The sequence below is a fragment of the Terrapene carolina genome, unplaced genomic scaffold (genome assembly GCF_002925995.2).
Source record: "Terrapene carolina triunguis isolate 2854851 unplaced genomic scaffold, T_m_triunguis-2.0 Scaffold58, whole genome shotgun sequence".
In the NCBI taxonomy this organism is placed as follows: domain Eukaryota; kingdom Metazoa; phylum Chordata; order Testudines; family Emydidae; genus Terrapene; species Terrapene triunguis.
The window spans coordinates 32,075,284-32,094,949 of record NW_020664409.1 but is presented as its reverse complement, the minus strand read 5'-3'; the positions used below and the strand labels follow the sequence as shown (position 1 = coordinate 32,094,949).

At 42.7% G+C, this 19,666-nt stretch overlaps 1 protein-coding gene across 2 annotated transcripts in view; it reads right to left on the bottom strand.

The window, feature by feature from the left end:
* The window catches only part of LPIN2 (lipin 2), a 62,679-nt gene that overhangs the window by 19,583 nt on the left and 23,430 nt on the right, over positions 1-19,666 (bottom strand). For both annotated transcript variants that reach the window (XM_024201585.3, XM_024201584.3), the window contains exons 3-5: positions 16,705-16,800; positions 8,409-8,710; positions 1,863-1,970 (exon numbers count right to left, since the gene is read on the bottom strand). In XM_024201585.3, the coding sequence (XP_024057353.1) occupies positions 1,863-1,970; positions 8,409-8,710; positions 16,705-16,800 (506 nt within the window). The remainder of the gene's footprint in view (positions 1-1,862; positions 1,971-8,408; positions 8,711-16,704; positions 16,801-19,666) is intronic.

Genomic DNA, 19,666 nt, shown 5'->3' with positions numbered 1-19,666 from the left:
ATGTGCTAGTTAAACATTGGTCTTTGCTACTGATTGACTTTTTAAGGTGCCAGAGATTATCACGAGTGTGATAATCATCCAAGCATTGATTTTGAACCTGTCTGGTCCTGGTTGGAGGCAGACTCATCAGAAGATCCAATGCTAAGTTAATTAGGTGCAAGAGCAACAGCTTCTTCAGCCAGAAAGCCAATAGTATCATTGCTGCTCTCTCCTTTGTATATTGTGTATGGTCCTGGGGAGTAGTGGAAAAAAGCAATTTCCCAGCTTTGGAAGAAGTCATTTCACTATCTCACATCCCAGGTCATGATACAAGGACAGGACACAGGGCAGTTTATTGCTGTTCCCGATGCAAAGAGGTCAATCCCCATCCCACCAAACAGATTTAATATGAGTGAGGATATTTCTAGGTGCAGGTTCCACTCTGCTTAATCCATCTTCTGTCATGTAAGTCTCGGTGTTCATCTCCACCTGGATTGGCAATGCAAAAGGAAACTTTGCTCCACGCAGAACCGGAGGAGGGATGATGGTTTATTCATGAAAACCCTTCAGACATTAACTATCATGACAAGAACAAGTTTGCTATCCACGTAAGGAACAGTGCTCAGATACTTCAATGAAACACTGTACTCCAACTGATGGATTCTGTATTGCACCGGAAGAAGCTGGAGGCTTGCTCCTCTTGACTGTATACTTTAACAATTGAAAAGCTCAAAGCTCCTGCTAACCATTTTGTAAGGCAAAGAGTAGGAGCCAAGTCTTTCTTCTCCTTCCCCAACAGCCACCTCCTTTGAATACGTCAACTGGAATAATTAATTGAATCAAAAGCACACCCAAAGCTTTGCCCAAATACTTTAAAAGGTCAAAACTCCATCTTTTTAAGAGGCCATGAATCCCATTGGCAAATGCAGTTAAATTCTTGTTTCCACCACCACCCTTGAAACTAGAATTAGTATTAATAATGTGCCCACCTGCCCTGACGGTTTTTTAAATTGGCTAAAGGATCCCTCAGCCACCAAAATTGCTCTCTATCCCCAAAATTGGTAGATCGCCTCATGCACTAGAGAGGAAGGATGATTTTATGGTTAAGGAACTGGACTAGGAAACAGAAGACTTGTTCAGCCCCCAGCTTTACCCCAGACTTGCTGTGTGATCTTGTGCAAGTAACTTAATCTATCTCAATTCCACATGTGTACAATGGGGAAAATATTCCTCTACCTCACAGCTGTGTTGCGAAGATAAATTCATTAATTCTTATGAAGAGCACAGATACTATAGCGATGAACGCCAAATACCTGTTAAGGCTGAAGCTCCAAAAACCTGGAGATTTTATGCAAATATAACTGGCTGCTCCTCTGCTCTGGACTGGGGGTTTGTCTAGAGTTTGTGGTCCTGTTTTAATTTGAGTAATTTGTCATTTAACTCAACTTAACAAAAGTTAGTACAAATGTTAGCCTAGGCACTTCACAAATGTTTACTCTGACACACACACACATTTGTGGCTGACCTTAGGTTGAGTGCTTTGGAATTTGCCCTCTTCTTGTAATTTATTAGGTGTGAATAAAATGATCAGCTACAGTTTTATTTTTTCCCCTGGTGAACTTTAACAGCAGCTTTTGTTCATTCAGAAAGGATGATACAAGTACAACAGTTTTTTGGGTTTTTTTCAACAAACGTAAATTTACACATAAATTATGCACAGTCTTTGAGCCCGTGCTAAGTTGCAAATGCAGTCCTGGATGCCACACATGTTGAGCACCCTTCTTTATGTAGTTTTATAGGTCAGAAGAAGTTACAGAGGTGGTGCATTACATAACATAAGAGTACAAAATCATACAGAAAGATGACACCATAAAATGACCTACTTCTCCAAAGGGGACCAGTCTCCATCAGATAAAGGGTAATGATCTTTGGAGTGATAAATCAAAGGCTCTTTCTGCTCTTCACTCTTTGGTGAAGAATTTGAGGATCCTCTGTGGAGACAAAAGAACCATTTTTGTTTTAAGTGAGTTAATGACAGATCTCCACTGGCAACTTACCTAGTGGAACTGAATTATTTTTACCAGAAATCTTAGGTCAAAAAGAGAAAGGAAGAGACTGATAGTTGAGAAAGACTGATAGTTGAGAGATAACTAAAGAAAGAGCAATAGTTCATCATCGGAGGTGCTGCTTTCTTGCCTACACAGCCATTTTTAATACCCGTAAAAAAGATCCTAGCAAAGTTTAAAAATTACCCCCACCACATATTTAACTAAACAATTTAGTGTTAATCTAAGAGATCTCACAAACATATACCAAGTGATGCCATCCTCCACAAGCTTGCTGTTTAGTATGTAAGCAAAAACTGAAATTGGGGAAAAATTCAAGCACACTGTTGATGATCCTCACCAAAAGCCTCCAAAAATCTATTAATTTAGAATACTACAACAAAGGAATGCCCAAAATAGATTTGACACTGTATTCTTTGAATATTAGCCTAGTTTGTGGATAATGCAGTAAAAAAAAGTTATTGGTAAGTCACATAGGACCTAGAAGTTAGCCAGACTAACACTGGATACTACTATTAGTTGCCTCAGGTACGTTTATGAGCAGAGGATGTAACTGGGTTAATTTCCCAACACCAGGCCCAACTGTGATTAGCTGAAGAGCGCTAATGAGATCAAAGTACATGGTACTATGACTGTAAGCTAATCACTGCATTTAATTTATAGAAGCCCCTTTCAAATATTTGTATCTATAAACATTCAGAGCTTTGTAATTGAACGAGTGTACTCAATATGATAATTATTCTTAGAAATGAATAACTTGTTCTGAAGCCAGTTTCTTCTCTCCCCTCGTCTATCCCCTCCCTTCCCTCCACCCTCCCAAATCCAAACACTAAAGCAAGGACACTAGGCCATGAGGACAAGTCTGGCATATGATTATTTAAGAAGCCATTTGATTTAACAGCTGTAAGTTTAATATGCAAAAACAAAAATTGCTTCTCCTTCATCAGCGAAATGGCTATACTGGTTTTGTACAACATTTCTTAAAGAATTCCAGTGCATGTTCTCAGTCCAAAAGAGAGATCCAAAATCTAGGTATAGTCTATGAAAATTTATACTGCCCCCTCTAGATTCCATGCACCACAATGATTTTTCCACTCATTTGCACACATCTTTCAGTCAAAATGGGGAAGAGTCCCTAGTTAGTGGGTGATAACACTGGAACATATTATGATGAAAATGTATTTTTCCACTTATTAACATAAGCAAGTATTTGTCGTTTCACTTACAATATTTACTGCTTACGAGAGGTGCTAAATTAACAGCCTTAATGACAAGTAGTATATTGGTGGTGACAATATGCTTCCTCACACTGCTCATGAGTGCATCCAGTGTTGAAGACCCCAGAAAATGAGACTGGTTTTTCCTACACATACACAAAAACACTGGGAATACTAACAAGACTTCCAGGTAGTGCCATTTGTGAGGGTAGTTAGTGCCAAGTGGAATCTATTCACAGGAACTAGACAAACAATCAACTCATTTCACATAAGGCACTGAACCATCAGATGAACAACAACTTTCAGTCCTCAGTGACCAAGAAGGTATTTGGTCTGGGAATCTTTAATATGGAAGTCTCTAGGAACCTGGTCCAAAGCCCAGTGAAGTCAATGGAAAAAACTCAGTCACTTCAATGAGCCTTGGATCATGCCCTAACAGCACCACCCTCAGTTATCTATTTTGCAATATTCACCAGCTGCCATTTCTTTCCCTCCCTCATCCATTTTATATATGCCCTAACTAAATAGGTTTAATTTAATCTGCTATAAAGTGTAATAATTTGACCTACAAAATGTTTTTAAACCAATATCTCAATTTACTGCATACAAATATGCTCAGATAGTCAAAGAAAAGAAAACCTATAAATTGGCTGTTAAAGCACAACATCCCAGTTTGGAGCCACACAAAACAGTCAAAAGCACAATGTGTCTAAATGGTAAAAGATACGTAGATGCTAGATACACAACATCCTCTATTTCTGCTTCATACATCACAATTTCAGTAACTGGCTGTTGGCAATAACTTAGCTAAGTCAGGCACTTTTGAGAACATATGTATACAATATACCACCGCATTTAGAGAGTAAAATTATATTTGTGATAAGTTACAAGAGTAACTGGAAGCAGATTTTTCTGAAGAACAGAGAGAGTTCCTTTCCACTTTACAAGAAATTGATAAAATGTTCCTTCCTGGTGCCTGCTGCTGTACTTTTGACCTTTCTATTGGCAACACTTGTCTGGCTTTTCTGGTGTTAATGTTATTTTTAAATCTGAGCAGAGACTCCTTATTAGTATTTTTTATATATATATATATATATATATATATATATATATATATATATATATTCAGAAAATACCTTGGCACTTAAGTTTATTTGGAATATACATACCTATATTTTGGTGTATATATATATTTCTGTAACTTCATTCCAAAAAAACTTAAGTGCCAAGGTATTTTCTGAATTTTATCCATTATAGAATACCTGCTAATCTGCAGATACACTTTTGAGTAGTCTTCGCATCCCCACTGAATATGAAAGCAAAGCCTCTCAACATTTCATCAGAGTTAATTGTACAACCATGATTTTAGATGGATCCATCTAGTAACTTGATGGAAAGAAAACTGAATTCATGCCTACTGTATGGCTTTTACTTCCTACTTTGTTAGAGCATGGGAACAGACACAAAGGATACAAATACAAGATCTACAATTATAGAGCTAGGTCATCAAAACCATCTCAACATTTTGGGTCTCCTGGAGTTCAGAGCCGAATTTTATTACATATCGATGGTTATGCTGTGATGCAGAAGACCAAAGACCAAGTACATTTAGCAGGTAGTTAGTACTGAACTAGAGTATCTTTATAGCAGCCCTCTTGTGTTATTCCATTTAGCTTTATCCTGTTGTAAATGCATTTACAACAAAATTCTGGCTTTATTAACAATTTTTTTGTCTCTATTGTATTTTTCAAAGGACTTAGATAACTAAAAGATAGCCTTTTCATACTCCAGAGCCCTACAACCAGTCACAATTTTGATTAAACCAGCTGCTTCAGCCCAACTTACAAACTCTTAGACTCTCCTCCAATCAAGTAATTTGAGATACATTTTGAATTATCAACAATGATTCCCGAAAGCAACTGTTTGAAGGTATGCAGCAGTCAGTTCCCAAAAGGCCACTACAGGTTTAAAGTTCCTAGAACTTTAGTATGTTTAATGTATTTTAACCGAATGCAAAGAAAAACAGGGAAAGGGAGGACTACTTACAGGTAAAATTTGCTTTCTGCATTTGTAATGGAGATTTTTTCATCTGCCTCTGCAACATGAGGCACGGGTCACTTGCTGGTTTGAACCAGAGTAAACGATGCCATTCTCTGTAATTTGAAGTCTTTAAATCAAGATTTGAGGACATCAGTAACTCAGCCAGAGGTTACAGGTCTATTATAGGAGAGTGGGTGGGTGAGATTCTGTGGTGAGATATGTAGGAGGTCAGACTAGACGATCATAATGGTCCCTTCTGGCCTTGAAGTTTATGTCTATGTTTAGGAACACAAGATTCTTTTCAGCCACCTTCTCTTCCTACACTGACATTCACTTCCTCATCCTATTAAAGACCTTCCTCCTGCTCACAACCAACTACCAGCTCTGCTTCAATGAACAATTTGTATGGCTCCTATGTTTTCAAGTTGGGTATTTATCATTCTTTCAGGTCCCAGAGCAGGTCTCTAACAAACATAGTCAAATACTGAATATAACCATTTCACGGTGTGGTAATGAACTAGTTCAATCCAGGAAACAAACTCCCCTCCTGCTGTTAAACAATCAGAGGCCTTGCCTAAATTTGAAGTAGCATATAGTGTATGTACATGTAGTTACACATGGCAGTGAAAACCTCCACTGTGGGAGGTTCAATTAGGCAATAACAGCCATCGCTGGCAAAATGAGGGTCTGGCTAGAGAATCTTGCCTGTATGCTCGGGGTTCTGCTGATCGCCATATTTGGGGTCGGGAAGGAATTTTCCTCCAGGGTAGATTGGCAGTGGCCCTGGAGGTTTTTCGCCTTCCTCCGCAGCATAGGGCAGGGGTCGCAAGCTGGAAGATTCTCTGCAACTTGAAGTCTTTAGATCACGATCTGGAGACTTCAACAGCAGAGTTAAGGGAAAGTGGGGGGGTCAGCTTTTGTGGCCTGCATCATGCGGGAGGTCAGACTAGATGACCATATTGGTCCCTTCTGACCTTAAAGTCTATGAGTCTATGAGGAAGTGGGAAATGGCTCTAGCAGTAGGAAATTGCTAGAGCCTTTTCCTGCTGCCTCCCCACTACCAGAGCCTTTCTCCACTGAGCGAGTCTTTCACTACAGCAAGGAAAGGCTCTGGTAATGGGACACTACGCTGCTAAAAAACAGCAGTGTAGATGTGGGAGGCACTGCTTGAGTGCGTAGAGAGCCATGTAAGGTATGCACCCTAGGGGTTCAGGTAAGTCTCTACACTAGTTGCTTAAGCAGTGCCTCACCATCTACACTGCTATTTATACCCTTTCTAGGTGAGCATGCAGTGTCTACACACTTCCGCAAGTGTAGACCTACAGAATCGACTTCTACAGGAAACTGCTGCTAGCTTATGTTGTGCCCATAATATAAAGGGTAGGATAGAAAATAAACAGGTTTAATTTTTTTTGATGGGCTTTAAGCCAGTATACAGCTCCAGTCATTTTTATATTCCAGATGTCAAAATGAATTCTGCTGAAATTTACTGATGCCGCTAGCTTATCTGTTTCAATATACAGGAAGGAGGTAGCTCTCTTTCTTTAGCAATAATCCAGAAGGACCTGCAAGCACTTAAATTAAAATCTGGTTTGAATTACAGAAGTCAATTTTGGGGAGTCTAATTAATATCTAATGGATCATACATATTTTATACTACTGAGTTTATTCTAGAGGTTTTTAGGTACACTACAAGCAGCGTGGTGCCAGCCAGAGATGAGGGATTGAGACATTTGAATACCACACACCAGTGCAGTAGTATCTTGCACAACACTTGTTTACTTTACCTACATTCTTTCAGATATACTTATTATGAGAGAATGGCAGCTGCCTCATAGTTAAAAGCTGCATTACTGTTTGCTTAAAGCCAAATTCTGATGCCCTTAAAATGGGGGTGGGCAAACTACAGTCCTTGGGCTGCGTCGGGCCCATCAGACCTTTTAATTCAGCCCTTGAGCTCCTGCCAGAGAACGGGGTTGGGGGCTTGCCTCGCTCTGCGTGGCTCCCAGAAGCAGCAGCATGTCCCCCCTCCGGCTCCTACGTGAAGGGGCAGCCAGAGGGCTCCGCACGTTGTCCCCGCCCCAAGCACTGGCTCTGCAGCTCCCATTGGCCAGGAACCGCTTGCGGATGGGGCGGCGCGCAGAGCCGCCTGGCCATGCTTCCGCATAGTAGCCAGAGGGGGGGACATGCCGCTGCTTCTGGGAGCTGCTTGAGGTAAGCACCGCCCGGAGCTTGTACCCTGACCTCCTCCCATGCCCCAACCCCCTGCCCTGATCCCACTCCTGCCCTCTGAATCCCTTGGTCCCAAGCTTGGAGCACCCTTCTGCACCCCAAACCCCTCATCCCGGGCCCCACCCCAACCCCCTGCCTCAGCCTGGAGCCCTCTCCCGCACTCTGAACCCCTCAGCCCCAGCCCGAAGCCTCCCCCCCCCAAACCCCAACCCTCTTTCCCCAGCTCAGAGCCCCCTCCCGCACCCTGAACCCCTCATTTCTGGCCCCATCCTGGGACCCGCAACCCCAGCCAGAGCTCTCACTCCCTCCCACACCCCAACCCCCAATTTTGTGAGCATTCATGGCCCGACATACAATTTCCATATCCAGATGTGGCCCTCAGGCCAAAAAGTTTGCCCACCCCTGCCTTAAAAGGTGACTTGAAAGATGGCAGTTTTCTCCACCACAATCAGGTACACGTCTGTATATTTAACATCTTCAGGTCAGGACTGCTTTTTAGTGTTCTATAAAGTGACATATACATTTACAGCATTATGTAAGTGTGCTCTGTAGTGTGTTGCCAGCCTGACCAGCCCCACGGGACTGATTGCTAGGGACATGAGTGATAATTTTGATGGAAGACACTAGCTTAAACAAGATTTGGCAAAATTCAATTCTGAAAGATTCTGAAGAGTGCTGGAAGAAGTCAAGATTACAAATAGAATTTCTTTGTATTTTTGAGGAAAGAACTCTTGGACTTCCACATTCTATAACTTATTGAAACCTACTCTGACTCAAGGGTACCTTACATAAGAGAAAAAGTTAATACACAAGCCACAGTACGAAGCCTTAGTGATACCACATGAAAGCATTCAGTATGTATTTAACAATTTACCTCAGATGTTGAACACCCCTCTCGTCATCAGAGCTTATTTCTATTTCAAAAATCTCTTCAACCCCAGAAGAGGAGATTTGATCTTCCTTCTTGCTATCTTGTTTGTATTTCTTTCTTCTTCGCTTTTTCTTCTTCACAGACCCTGAGGTGAACAGAGTCTCTGATTCCATGACGTGTGTAACTTCAGAGCTCTGACATGTCCTTTCATTTTCACCTGACTTCAGCAGGAGATCTTCAAACTCTTTAAAGAACTGATCCTCAGTGATTATTGGGGAGGTTGCCAGATATGCAGGAACTTTTTCCTAACCAAAACAAGGGGAATAATAAATAAGCAGATACATTTATTATGTACACACAAACAGAATAACAAAAGGTTAAATAAATGTGGGGATGCAGGGGGGTGGGAGAGGTGAGCAGCATCAAGGACTGACTGGCAGATATGGCAAATTTCCTGCTTGATCAGCAATACTGCCCCACATGACTGACTGCTGGGAGACCTTATTGAAATGAAATTTAAGTATCTTTGAAGTCCACTGCACCTAAAGGCAAAATTTACATCTTGTGGGCTGGAATTGTGTGTAATATGCCAGGCAAGAATGGACTTTAGGATACGTGTGAAGTGGATTTTCTGGGGAATACCTAGGGAGAAATTAATGCAAATTTCACACCTCTGGATATGCAGAAATCCAGGCTTTTGAAGATACGTCCTGAGGTGTGGGTCTTTGCTGATTACCTGTTCCAGACAGTAGCGGGTTTACAATGGCACCAAAGGCACCGGGCCCACACTGGGAAGGAGCCCATTATGGACTCGGGGTCTGGCTCCTTGTTCGGGGCAGCCCATGGCCAAGGTCCTACTGTGTGAGCAGCTCGAAGCCAGCAGGTCCCAGTCGCCTGTAGGCAGCTCGCCGACCAGCAGCTGGGCTCTGCTATGTGGGCTGGGAAGGGTTGCTGGCCGGTGGGCGCAACCGGGGGAAGGGGCTCTGAGGAGTCACGTCCCAGGGATCTGCCCTGCTCCCCACTGTGGCTCCAGCTCTGAGCAATCTCTGCTGTCTGCCACCTGCAGGACCCCCACCTGTGTACCCAGGGGCCAAGTCACCTGGGACTGGTGCAGGGGCTGGCAGTCTCAGACAGTTTGTGGGGAAGGGGCGGGGGGGGGGGGAGAGTAGAACAGGGGCTCAGCCAGGCCCCACCAGGCAAGTGGGTCCGGAAGGAATGCAATCTGGGCAGGCCCCACTCTGGCTCGGGCCTGGCTGATCACACCGCTCCCGAGGGTCCACATCCTGGGACTGGCCCCAGCTGCACTGCCAGCTCAGCCTAGTGGACACAGTCACCTCCCAGCAGGGCTGGTGAGTGCGGCTGGGCATGGGGGAGCGGGTCTCTGGTGGGTGCTGGGCAGTGGGGGAGGTCTGTGCGTGTTGGGATGCTGGGCTTGGGAGGGCCGCTAGGCTGTGGGCGGGGAGAGGGAGGGAAGGTTTGTATGTGTTGGGGCACTGGCGGGGGAGGGAGGCCTGTGGGGTGTGCTGTGCAGTTGTGGTGGGGTGTTGCTGGGCATAAGGTGGTGCTTTGGCAGCACAGGGCCAGGTTGGACAGTGTGTATTTGGCGACTGCCAGTTTGTAAACTGTGTGCTCACGTTCAGCTGGGCGGAGTAGGACCACCCCCGCCACATCGAGGCCCACTGCATGCGGCCGGCCCCTTACTCTCGGGGCTAACCCCCCTCACACACACACTATGCCCCTTTGCTCCCATGGGGGCCAACAAATATGTTTGGTGCCAGGCCCACAAAAGTTAATCTGGCCCTGTTTCCAGACAGTGGAGATCAAAGGCCTGAGCGGTATAAAGAAATGGCTGAACTGCCCAGCCTGGGTTCTAGTTCTGAATCTGAAACAGTTATGAACTTGTAACCAAGGTGAAAACCCAGTTAAGGGCTGACCTCCGATAAGCTTTTTAGCATGCATGTAGGTTTTTTTGCTTTTAATTTGTTTTCTCTGAAAAGTTTTGACTTTAAAAATAAATGTGCTTGCTTAGAAAGAGTTGTGTGGTAATTAACAACTGTGAGCAATATGCTGGTCAGACTCTGGAGAGAAAGCAAAGTGCAGGTGCTGGCTTGTTTAGGCAGCCTGGTTTGCTGGGGATATCAGTGTGGGCATGGAACCATGCAGCCTGGAAAAACCCTAATCAGGATTAAATGAGACACACATCTGTGCCCAAGACAGGTGATGGCTGGGAGCTAGAAATCATTAAGTGGGTGTCTTCAAGGAGTGGGAATACAGGTGCAGTTACCCTGAAACTGTGACACTGAGAATCGCATCATTTTTCTATATAGTACCTAGTATGTTTTTGGCATTACTGTAATATTAATAAGAAGTGTTCATTAGAGAGACAAGGTGGGTGAGGTAATATATATTTCATGCAATCTCAGATGATGACCCCAGCACATGTTGTTTGTTTTAAGAACATTTTCACTGCAGATTTGACAAAACACAAAGAAAGTACCAATGGGAGATTTCTAAAGATAGCTACAGCACTCAACCCAAGGTTTAAGAATCTGAAGTGCCTTCCAAAATCTGAGAGGGACTAGGTGTGGAGCATGCTTTCAGAGGTCTTAAAAGAACACTCCTATGTGGAACCCGAACCATCAAAAAAGAAAAATCAACCTTCTGCTGATAACATCTGACTCAGATGATGAAAACGAACATGCATTGGTCTGCACTGCTTTGGATCGTTATCGAGCAGAACCCCTCATCAGCATGGACACATGTCCTCTGGAATGGTGGTTGAAGCATGAAGGGACATATGAATCTTTAGGGTATTTGGCATTTAAATATCTTGAGATGCTGGCTACAACTGTGCCATGTGAATGCCTGTTCTCACTTTCAGGTGTAAACAAAAAGCGGCAGCATTATCTCCCGTAAATGTAAACAAACTTGTTTGTCTGAGCAATTGGATGAACAAGAAGTAGGATTGAGTGGACTTGTAGGCTCTAAAGCTTTATATTGTTTTGTTTTTGAATGAAGGTTTTTCTCTGTTTTTTTTTTTTTTTTTACATAATCCTACATTTGTAAATTCAACTTTCATAATAAAGAGATTGCACTACAGTACTTGCAATGGGGGAATTGAAAAATACTATTTCTTTTGTTTTTTACAGTGCAAATATTTGTAATCTAAAATAAATATGAATTGAGCACTGTACACTTTGTATTGTGTTGTAATTGAAATCAATATATTTGAAAATGTAGAAAACATCCAAAAATATTTAAATAAATGGTATTCTATTATTGTTTAACAGTGTGATTAAAAAATTAATTGTGATTAATCGTGATTAATTTTTTAATCGCTTGTCAGCCCTAATAATAATAATAATATAGTATGCTGCTCTAAGATTGTTTTTATTCTCACTCCTGACTTCAAAGGATGCTTTAAAAGATCTTATTTAAGAAATGAAGTGTGCAAGTCACATTACAGTATTCCTGAAAGCAGGACATAAGGGATCTCCATTAAGATCCAAAACAGCTTCATGTCCATTTCCCAGCTGAACATTTTACAGCAAAAAGGTAAGAGGTTCAATGGCCTTTCCTATTATTATGCAGATGTTTCTTCCAAATAACTAAATGGATCTGTAACCAGACTGCTCAGCTTTCAGAATATCTTGGCAGCCCTTTTCAGGTCTTGAACTTTATGAATATACTGTATACATGTATAAAGTGTAGTAATCTGAGACACTTGGAAACGAGCTATCTTATTAAGGGGCTGAAGTGTCCAGTGGCTGTCTGTGCATCTAGCTCACTATGGCATAGTTTAAAAGAAAACTGAAAACTAAGTGTTGGTGAGACAGAATGAGCAGCTGAAACAAAGAGGAAATATCAAATATTTCAAATAGACAGAGGACTAGAAACCAGGACTCCTCAATTCTATTCTCAGTCCTGCAACTACTTTTTCTGTTGCCTTTATGTGTACCTGTACCTACTAATAGTTATCTGGAACACTGTTATACAGATAGGATAGGCAGTAGTGGATTAACTATTGTTTTATAACTTGGTTTTAGTTTATATTAAGTGCAACAGCTGTGTTAAAGTCCTGTCCTAGACATTTAGGAAGTGGTTGTTGGGTTGGTGGTTTTTTAAACTTTTGACTGATCAATTCCCATCAGTGATTGGTTTGCTCTCTGCCTCTGCCTGCAAAAGAACTGCTTTCAGTTTTGTATTTAGTCATGTTACGTGTTATATTAAGAATATAAGAACGTCCATACTGGATTAGACCAATGGTCTGTCTAGTCCAGTATCCTGTCTTCTGACAGTGGCCAATGCAGGGCGCTTTAGAGAGAATGAACAGAACAGGCAATCGAGTGACCATTCCCAGCTTCTGGCACTCAGAGGCTAGGGACACCCAGAACACAGGGTTGCATCCCTGACCATCTGGGCTAATGGCCATTGATGGATCTATTCTCCATGAAATTATCCAATTCTTTTTTGAACATCATTATAGTTTTGGCCTTCACAATATCCGCTGGCAACGAGTTCAACAGGTTGACTGTGCATTGTGTGAAGTACTTCTTTTTTGTTTGTTTTAATCCTGCTGCCTCTTAATTTCATTGGGTGATCCCTGGTTCTTGTGTTATGTGAAGAAGTAAGTATAGACCTCTGTTATATCCCCTTTTACTGATCTCTTTTCCAAACTGAAAAGTCAGTCTTTTTAATCTCTCCTCATACGAAAGATGTTCCATACCCTTAATCATTTTTGTTGCCCTTCTCTGTACGTTTTCCAATTTCAATATATCTTTCTTGAGATGGGGCAATCAGAACTGCAGGCAGTATTTAAGGTGTGGCCATATCATGGATTTATATAGTGGCATTATATTTTCTCTTATTTTCTGTCCCTTCCCTAATGGTTCCTAACATCGTTAGTGCTTTTTTTTGACTGCCGCGGCACATTGAACAGATGTTTTCAGAGAACTATTCAAAATGACTCCAAGATCTCTTTCTTGAGTGGTAACAGATAATTTAGATCCCATCATTGTGTATGTGTAGTTGCGATTATGTTTTCCAACATGCATTACTTTGCATTTAACAACACAGAATTTCATCTGCCATTTTATTGCCTAGTCCACCCAGTTTTGTGAGATCCCTTTGTAACTCTTCGCAGTCTGCTTTGGACTTAACTATCATGAGTAGGGCTACGATTTAATCACTGGTATTTTGAGCCAAAGTCATGGACAGGTCACAGGCAAAAAACAAAAAAACCCATGGCCCATACTTATACCATAAATACCCGATTGAACCTTGGGGGGAAACCCGGGAGGTCCGCAGCACTAGCTGCGGGGGGGGGGGGGGGGGGGAGGAAGCCCCGGGGTCCCGCTGCCACTTTGGCCAGTGCAGAGGAGGGGAGGCCCCAGGGTCCCGTTGCCGCTCCAGCTACTGCCGTGGAGGAGGGAAGCTCCGGAGGGCCAGCTGCTGCTCTGGCCGCCCCAGGACCGCTGACAGGAGCCACCAAGCTGTGGCTGATCCCTCTGCCCATGGGACCACTGCTCAGGTGATCTCCAGGGCCAGCTGCACTGGCCGCTGCTCGGGCGTTCCCCAGAGCTAGCTGCCAGGGACCACCAGAGCACTGGCCAGTGCAGCTGGCCCTGGGTCGCTCCAGCAGCGCCTGGTGCGGCTGGCTGCAGGGCCACCCGAGTGGCTGGCTGCAGAGCAACTCCAGCAGCGGCCAGTGTGGCTGTCCCCAGGGACGCCTGAACAGCTGGTCCTGGGGCTTCTGGGGAATCCGTGACTTCCGCGACCTCCGTGACAAACATGGAGCCCTAATCGTGAGTAATTTTGTATTGTCTGCAAATTTTGCCACCTCAGTTTATCCGTTTTTCCAGATCATTTATTAGTATGTTGAACAGCACTTGTTCCAGTATAGATCCCCGGGGGACACCACTATTTACCTCTTTCCATTATGAAAGCTGACCATTTATTCCTACGCTGGTTTCCTGTCTTTTAACCAGTTACAGATCCATGAGGATAGACCTTCCCTCTTATCCTATGACTGCTTACTTTGCTTAAGAGCCTTTGGTGAGAGACTTTGTCAAAGTCTGAAAGTCAAGTACACTATATCCACTGGATCTCTTTTGTCCACATGTTTGACGACTCCCTCAAAGAATTCTAATAGATTGGTGAGGCATGATTTCCCTTTACTAAAGCCGTGTTGACTCTTCCCCAACAAATTGTGTTCATTTGCATGTCAGATAATTCTGTTTCCTACTACAGTTTCAACCAATTTGCCTGACAATGAAGTTAGGCTTCCTGGCCTATAACTGCCAGGCCTTCCTCTGGATCCTTTTTTAAACATTGGTGTCACATTAGCTACCTTTAAGTCATCTGGTACAGAAGCGGATTTAAATAATAGGTTACATACCACAGTTGGTAGTTCTGCAATTTCATATTTGAACACTTCGGTGAATACCATCTGGTGCTGGTGACTTATTACTGTTTAATTTATCAATTTGTTCAAAAATCTCCTCTACTGACACTTCAATCTGGGACAGTTCCTCAGATTTGTCACCTAAAAAAAATGGCTCAGGTATGGGAATCTCCCTCACATCCTCTGCAGTGAAGACTGATGCAAATAATTCATTTAACTTCTCCACAGTTCTTCCTTGAGTGCTCCTGTAGTACCTCAATCATTGAGTGGCCCTACTGATTGTTTGGCAGGCTTCCTGCTTCTGATGTACTTAGATTTTTTGCTGTTAGAATCTGAGTCTCCATTCTCTTCCTAGATATTATGGTTCTTCTTCACAAGTTATTATTTTGAGTACTAATAATGTTGATGCTGATTGTTCCCCTTTCATTGTGAATGATTCACAACCACTTTGCTTCTATAGTGAGTTTTTTATTTCATAAAAAAAAATGAACTGCCACTCTTCCCACCACCACCCCCAACAGCTAGTTCGTTTTTAAGATTTGCAAGTTTTCATGACTTCGCACATTCATTTATAATCTAATGTTTGTATTTCATTGTCCAAAAAGTGTTTACTTTTGATATGCCTCCTATTCCCTCCAAAAACACCAATGCCTGTGACCCCCCGCCCCCAAGTCCATGACCAGGATGTGGAAGAGGCTTTATGAATCACAAAATATCTATCAACTTAGACAAGCTTTGACATATGCGCATATAATGCAGTTTGCTATGAATATGAAATACTGAAGAAAGTAAGGGCTTGTCTATTCAGGGAAGTTAGTGTAAAGTAAGTAGGGTGTAAACTTAAAGTGCGATAGCTATTCCGTACTAACTTCTCTGTGTGGATCATCTTGTTCTGCACTAAGGGACTGTCTACACTGCGACGTTGTCGACAAAACTTTTGTCTTTCACGGGTACTTTAAAAAGCCCCCCTGCAAAAGACAAAAGTTTTGCCAACACAAGTGGCAGTGTGAACGCAGCTTTGTCAGCAGGAGCGCTCTCCTGCCAACAAAGCTACTGCCGCTCACGGGGCTGGAAGTATTTTGTCGGCAAAAGTGCCGACAAAACACCGATAGAAAGCGTTCACACGCGCTGACTTTTAGCGACAAGGCTGTGTCGACACAACCTTGTCACTAAAAGCTGCATAGTGTAGACAAGCCCTCAGAGTGCCTTTTTGTTGATTAGTTTAATTTGCTTTCTAAGCAGTAACTATTCTGTACTAGTTACTCCAGGCTTCCTCCACTCCCCAAGGCTATACTTTTTAAGGCAACAGATGTGTAAGCATCAAGAGCTGAAAAGCCTACAATCTCAAGAGGCCTTGGGGGATATTCAGAGGACAACTGTATCAGAAAACCAACCCACTACAATGACTTCCTAGTCTTGGAAAACAAGTTAACGAATGAAAATTCAGAGATAAGAAACTGCACCCTGCCAATGTAAACAAACCACACTGATACTGAGGTCAGTAACACAAGTGACTTGAACTACTTGCAAAGAGTAGTTAACAGTCACTGCACAGTCTGTACAGTCAACATCACCCTAAAATTAACAACATAATAGATTACTGTTCTAAGCAAACAGGGTGAAAAGTGCAGCAAGTCTTCCTATTACAGCTCTGAAAAACAAGGTGTGCTCAGGAGGATCTGTTACTTTCCTGCCACCAGTAAATGTGTTAGATACAGTATTTTATTGAACTATTGCAAGCAAATAATGCAAGTTATGAATCAGCAATAAAAAGATCAGTCATTAAAAATGCTGTATTTTAATATTGAGAACATGAGACACAGCACTAGTAACAGGATATAATTAACTAAACAATGTACTCAGCAATGTACTCTTCAAACACCACAAAACACTTACATATTCTTCTTCAGTTTCCTGTACAAAGAAAGCTTCTCCATTGTCACCCAGCTTCATATGAAGATCAACTGTGTCTCCATTAATTTCTATATCAATCTGTGGGAGCAAAGACAGTTTAATGTAGAGTATCTTCAACACAGCAAAACACACAAATATTTACCTTAAGACTGATTCCTCTCGGATTATTTTTATATGATGCCTGCATTCCACTTTATGATCACCACTCCAACTCCAGGCTTCTCCTCCCTCTTTGTGCTCTCCTACCCCACAAAAGAAATCAGTGCTTTTTTAGGAAGTAGACTGAGGTTTGAAATTTGAAAATGTAGAAAACCATCCAAAAATATGTAATAAATTTCAATTGATATTCTATTGTTTAACAGTGCGATTAAAACTACAATCACAATTAATTTTTTTAATCGCAATTAATTTTTGAGTTAATCGCGTGAGTTAACTGCGATTAGATTTTAAGTAGGACTGTCGATTTATCTTTCTGTAGTTAAGTTCATTTTAATCTTTTATCCTTACCAGTGAGTTTATCTGAAGTGCTTGGGGAATCTGCTCAGACTACAAAGGATGGTGCATATCCACTATCCTTTGTCAAAGTGTCAAACTAATTAATGAGCTTGCACTGTTCAAGAGAAGGTCTTGAGCAGTGTAAGACGGTACATTTCTGGGGTGCAAGGCTGTGGGGGGAGGGGGGGAGGGAGGATTTGCTGGTGTCTCCCCCTGTATATTTCATGAATGGCTTCGAGAGCATTCATGCAACTTAGCTGGGTATGTCCCTGGACGTTGTTGGCTGAGTGATCGCAGCACTTGGAGGGGTTTGCTCCTTGTCACTAGCACAGCATTGAGAGAGACAGCCCAGATGGAAGAGTTAAGGGGGCACAACAGTCCCACAGCTCCAGATTGCACCCCAGGGGTGTGTCACTGATATAAAATTACTCCAGGAAGTTAATTCCAACGCTGACAAAGTTACAAAGGAATCTCACAAAACTGGGTCACTAGGCAATAAAATGGCAGATGAAATTCAATGTTGATTAAGTACAGAGTACAGTAGAAGATAGTTACGAACACCTCAGGAATGGAAAAAACAACAGAGGGTCCTGTGGCACCTTTAAGACTAACAGATGTATTGGAGCATAAGCTTTCGTGGGTCTGACGAAGTGGGCATTCACCCACGAAAGCTTATGCTCCAATACATCTGTTAGTCTTAAAGGTGACACAGGACCTCTGTTGCTTTTTAGAGATCCAAACTAACACGGCTACCCCTCTGATTCAGGATTGGAAGTTGTTCATAACTCTGAACAAAATGTTACCTTTTTTTTCAAAACTGAAAACAGTTATTTTAACACTGACTTAATACAGCTTTGAAACTTTACTATGCAGAAGAAAAATGCTGCTTTTAACCATCTTAATTTAAATGAAACAAGCACAGAAACAGTTTCCTTACCTTGTCAAATCTTTTTTTAATAGTTTACATTTAACACTGTATTGCATTTGCCTTTTTTTTCTTGGTCTCCGCTGCTGCCTGATTGAATACTCTGGTGTTCGTAACTGAGTTTCTACTGTAACACATATTAGAAAACAATCCTAACATACATACAAAATGATGGGGTCTAAATTAGTTGTTACCTCTCAAGAAAGATCTTTGAATCATTGTGGATAGCTCTCTGAAAACATCCGCTCAATGTGCAGCGGCAGTGAAAAAAGCTAACAATATCAGGAACCAATAGGAAGGGACGGAAAATAAGATGAAAAAATATCAGAATGCCATTATATGACTCCATGGTACGCCCACACCTTGAACACTGCGTGCAGTTCTGGTTGCCCCATCTCAAAAAAAGAGTGAATTGGAAAAGATACAGAGAAGGTCAACAAAAATAATTAGCAGTATATAACAGCTTCCATAGAAGGAGAGATGAAAAACTCTGGGACTGTTCAACTTAGAAAAAGAGATGACTACAGGGGGATATGATAGAGGTCTATCAAATCATGAATGGTGTCAAGAAAGTGAACAGGGAAGTGTTATTTACTCCTTCATATACCACAAGAACTGGGGGTCACTCAATTAAATTATCAGGCAGCAGGTTTAAAACAAACATAAGGAAGTACTTCTTCACACAACATACAGTCAACCTGTGGAACTCATTGCCAGGAGATGTTGTGAAGGCCAAAAAATATAACTGAATTCAAAAAAGAATTAGGTGAGTTCATGGAGGATAGGTCCATCAATGGCTATTAGCCAGGATGGTAAGGGACACAACCCCATTCTCTGGGTGCCCCTAAACTTCTGATGGCGGATTGGATGCCAGGGGATGGATCGCTCAATAATTGTCCTGTTCTGTTCATTCCCTCTGAGGCTTCTGGCACTGGCCACTGTCAGAAGACAGGGTACTGGGCGGATGGACCATGGTCTGACCCAGTATGGCCATTCTTATGTTCTCCAAGAGCCTCTCAGTTTTCCTTCTCCTCCTAGTCCTAAAGATCTCATTTGCAGTGTCCCTCCTCCCAGCTAAGATGGGGTAGACGTTACGACCTCCTAAACTAGTCAATACAGTGACTACAGTTGGCCACAAGAAGTGGTATGAAGCACTTCCTCCTCCAGTGTATCGGAGCCAGTCCCGTTTAAACAACAACAAAAGAAAATACACATTTACTAGTAAAAAGCTGTCATTTGAGCAGGGCTGGCTCTAACTTTTTTGGCTCCCTAGGCAAAAAAGCGCCACCCCGCCGTAAGACCCCTCCACAAGCGCCGCGCCGCCCAAACCCCCGGAGCACCAGGCCGCCGAACCCCTCCCCTCCCAAGCGCCGTGCCGCCGAAACCCCCGCCCCCCGAGCGCCATGCCGGCCAACCCAAACCCCTGGAGCGCTGCGCCGGCCAAACCCCCGCCCAAACCCCCCGAGCGCCTCGCCAGGCCGGCCAAACCCCCGGAGCGCCTCACTGGGCCGGCCAACCCCCCCC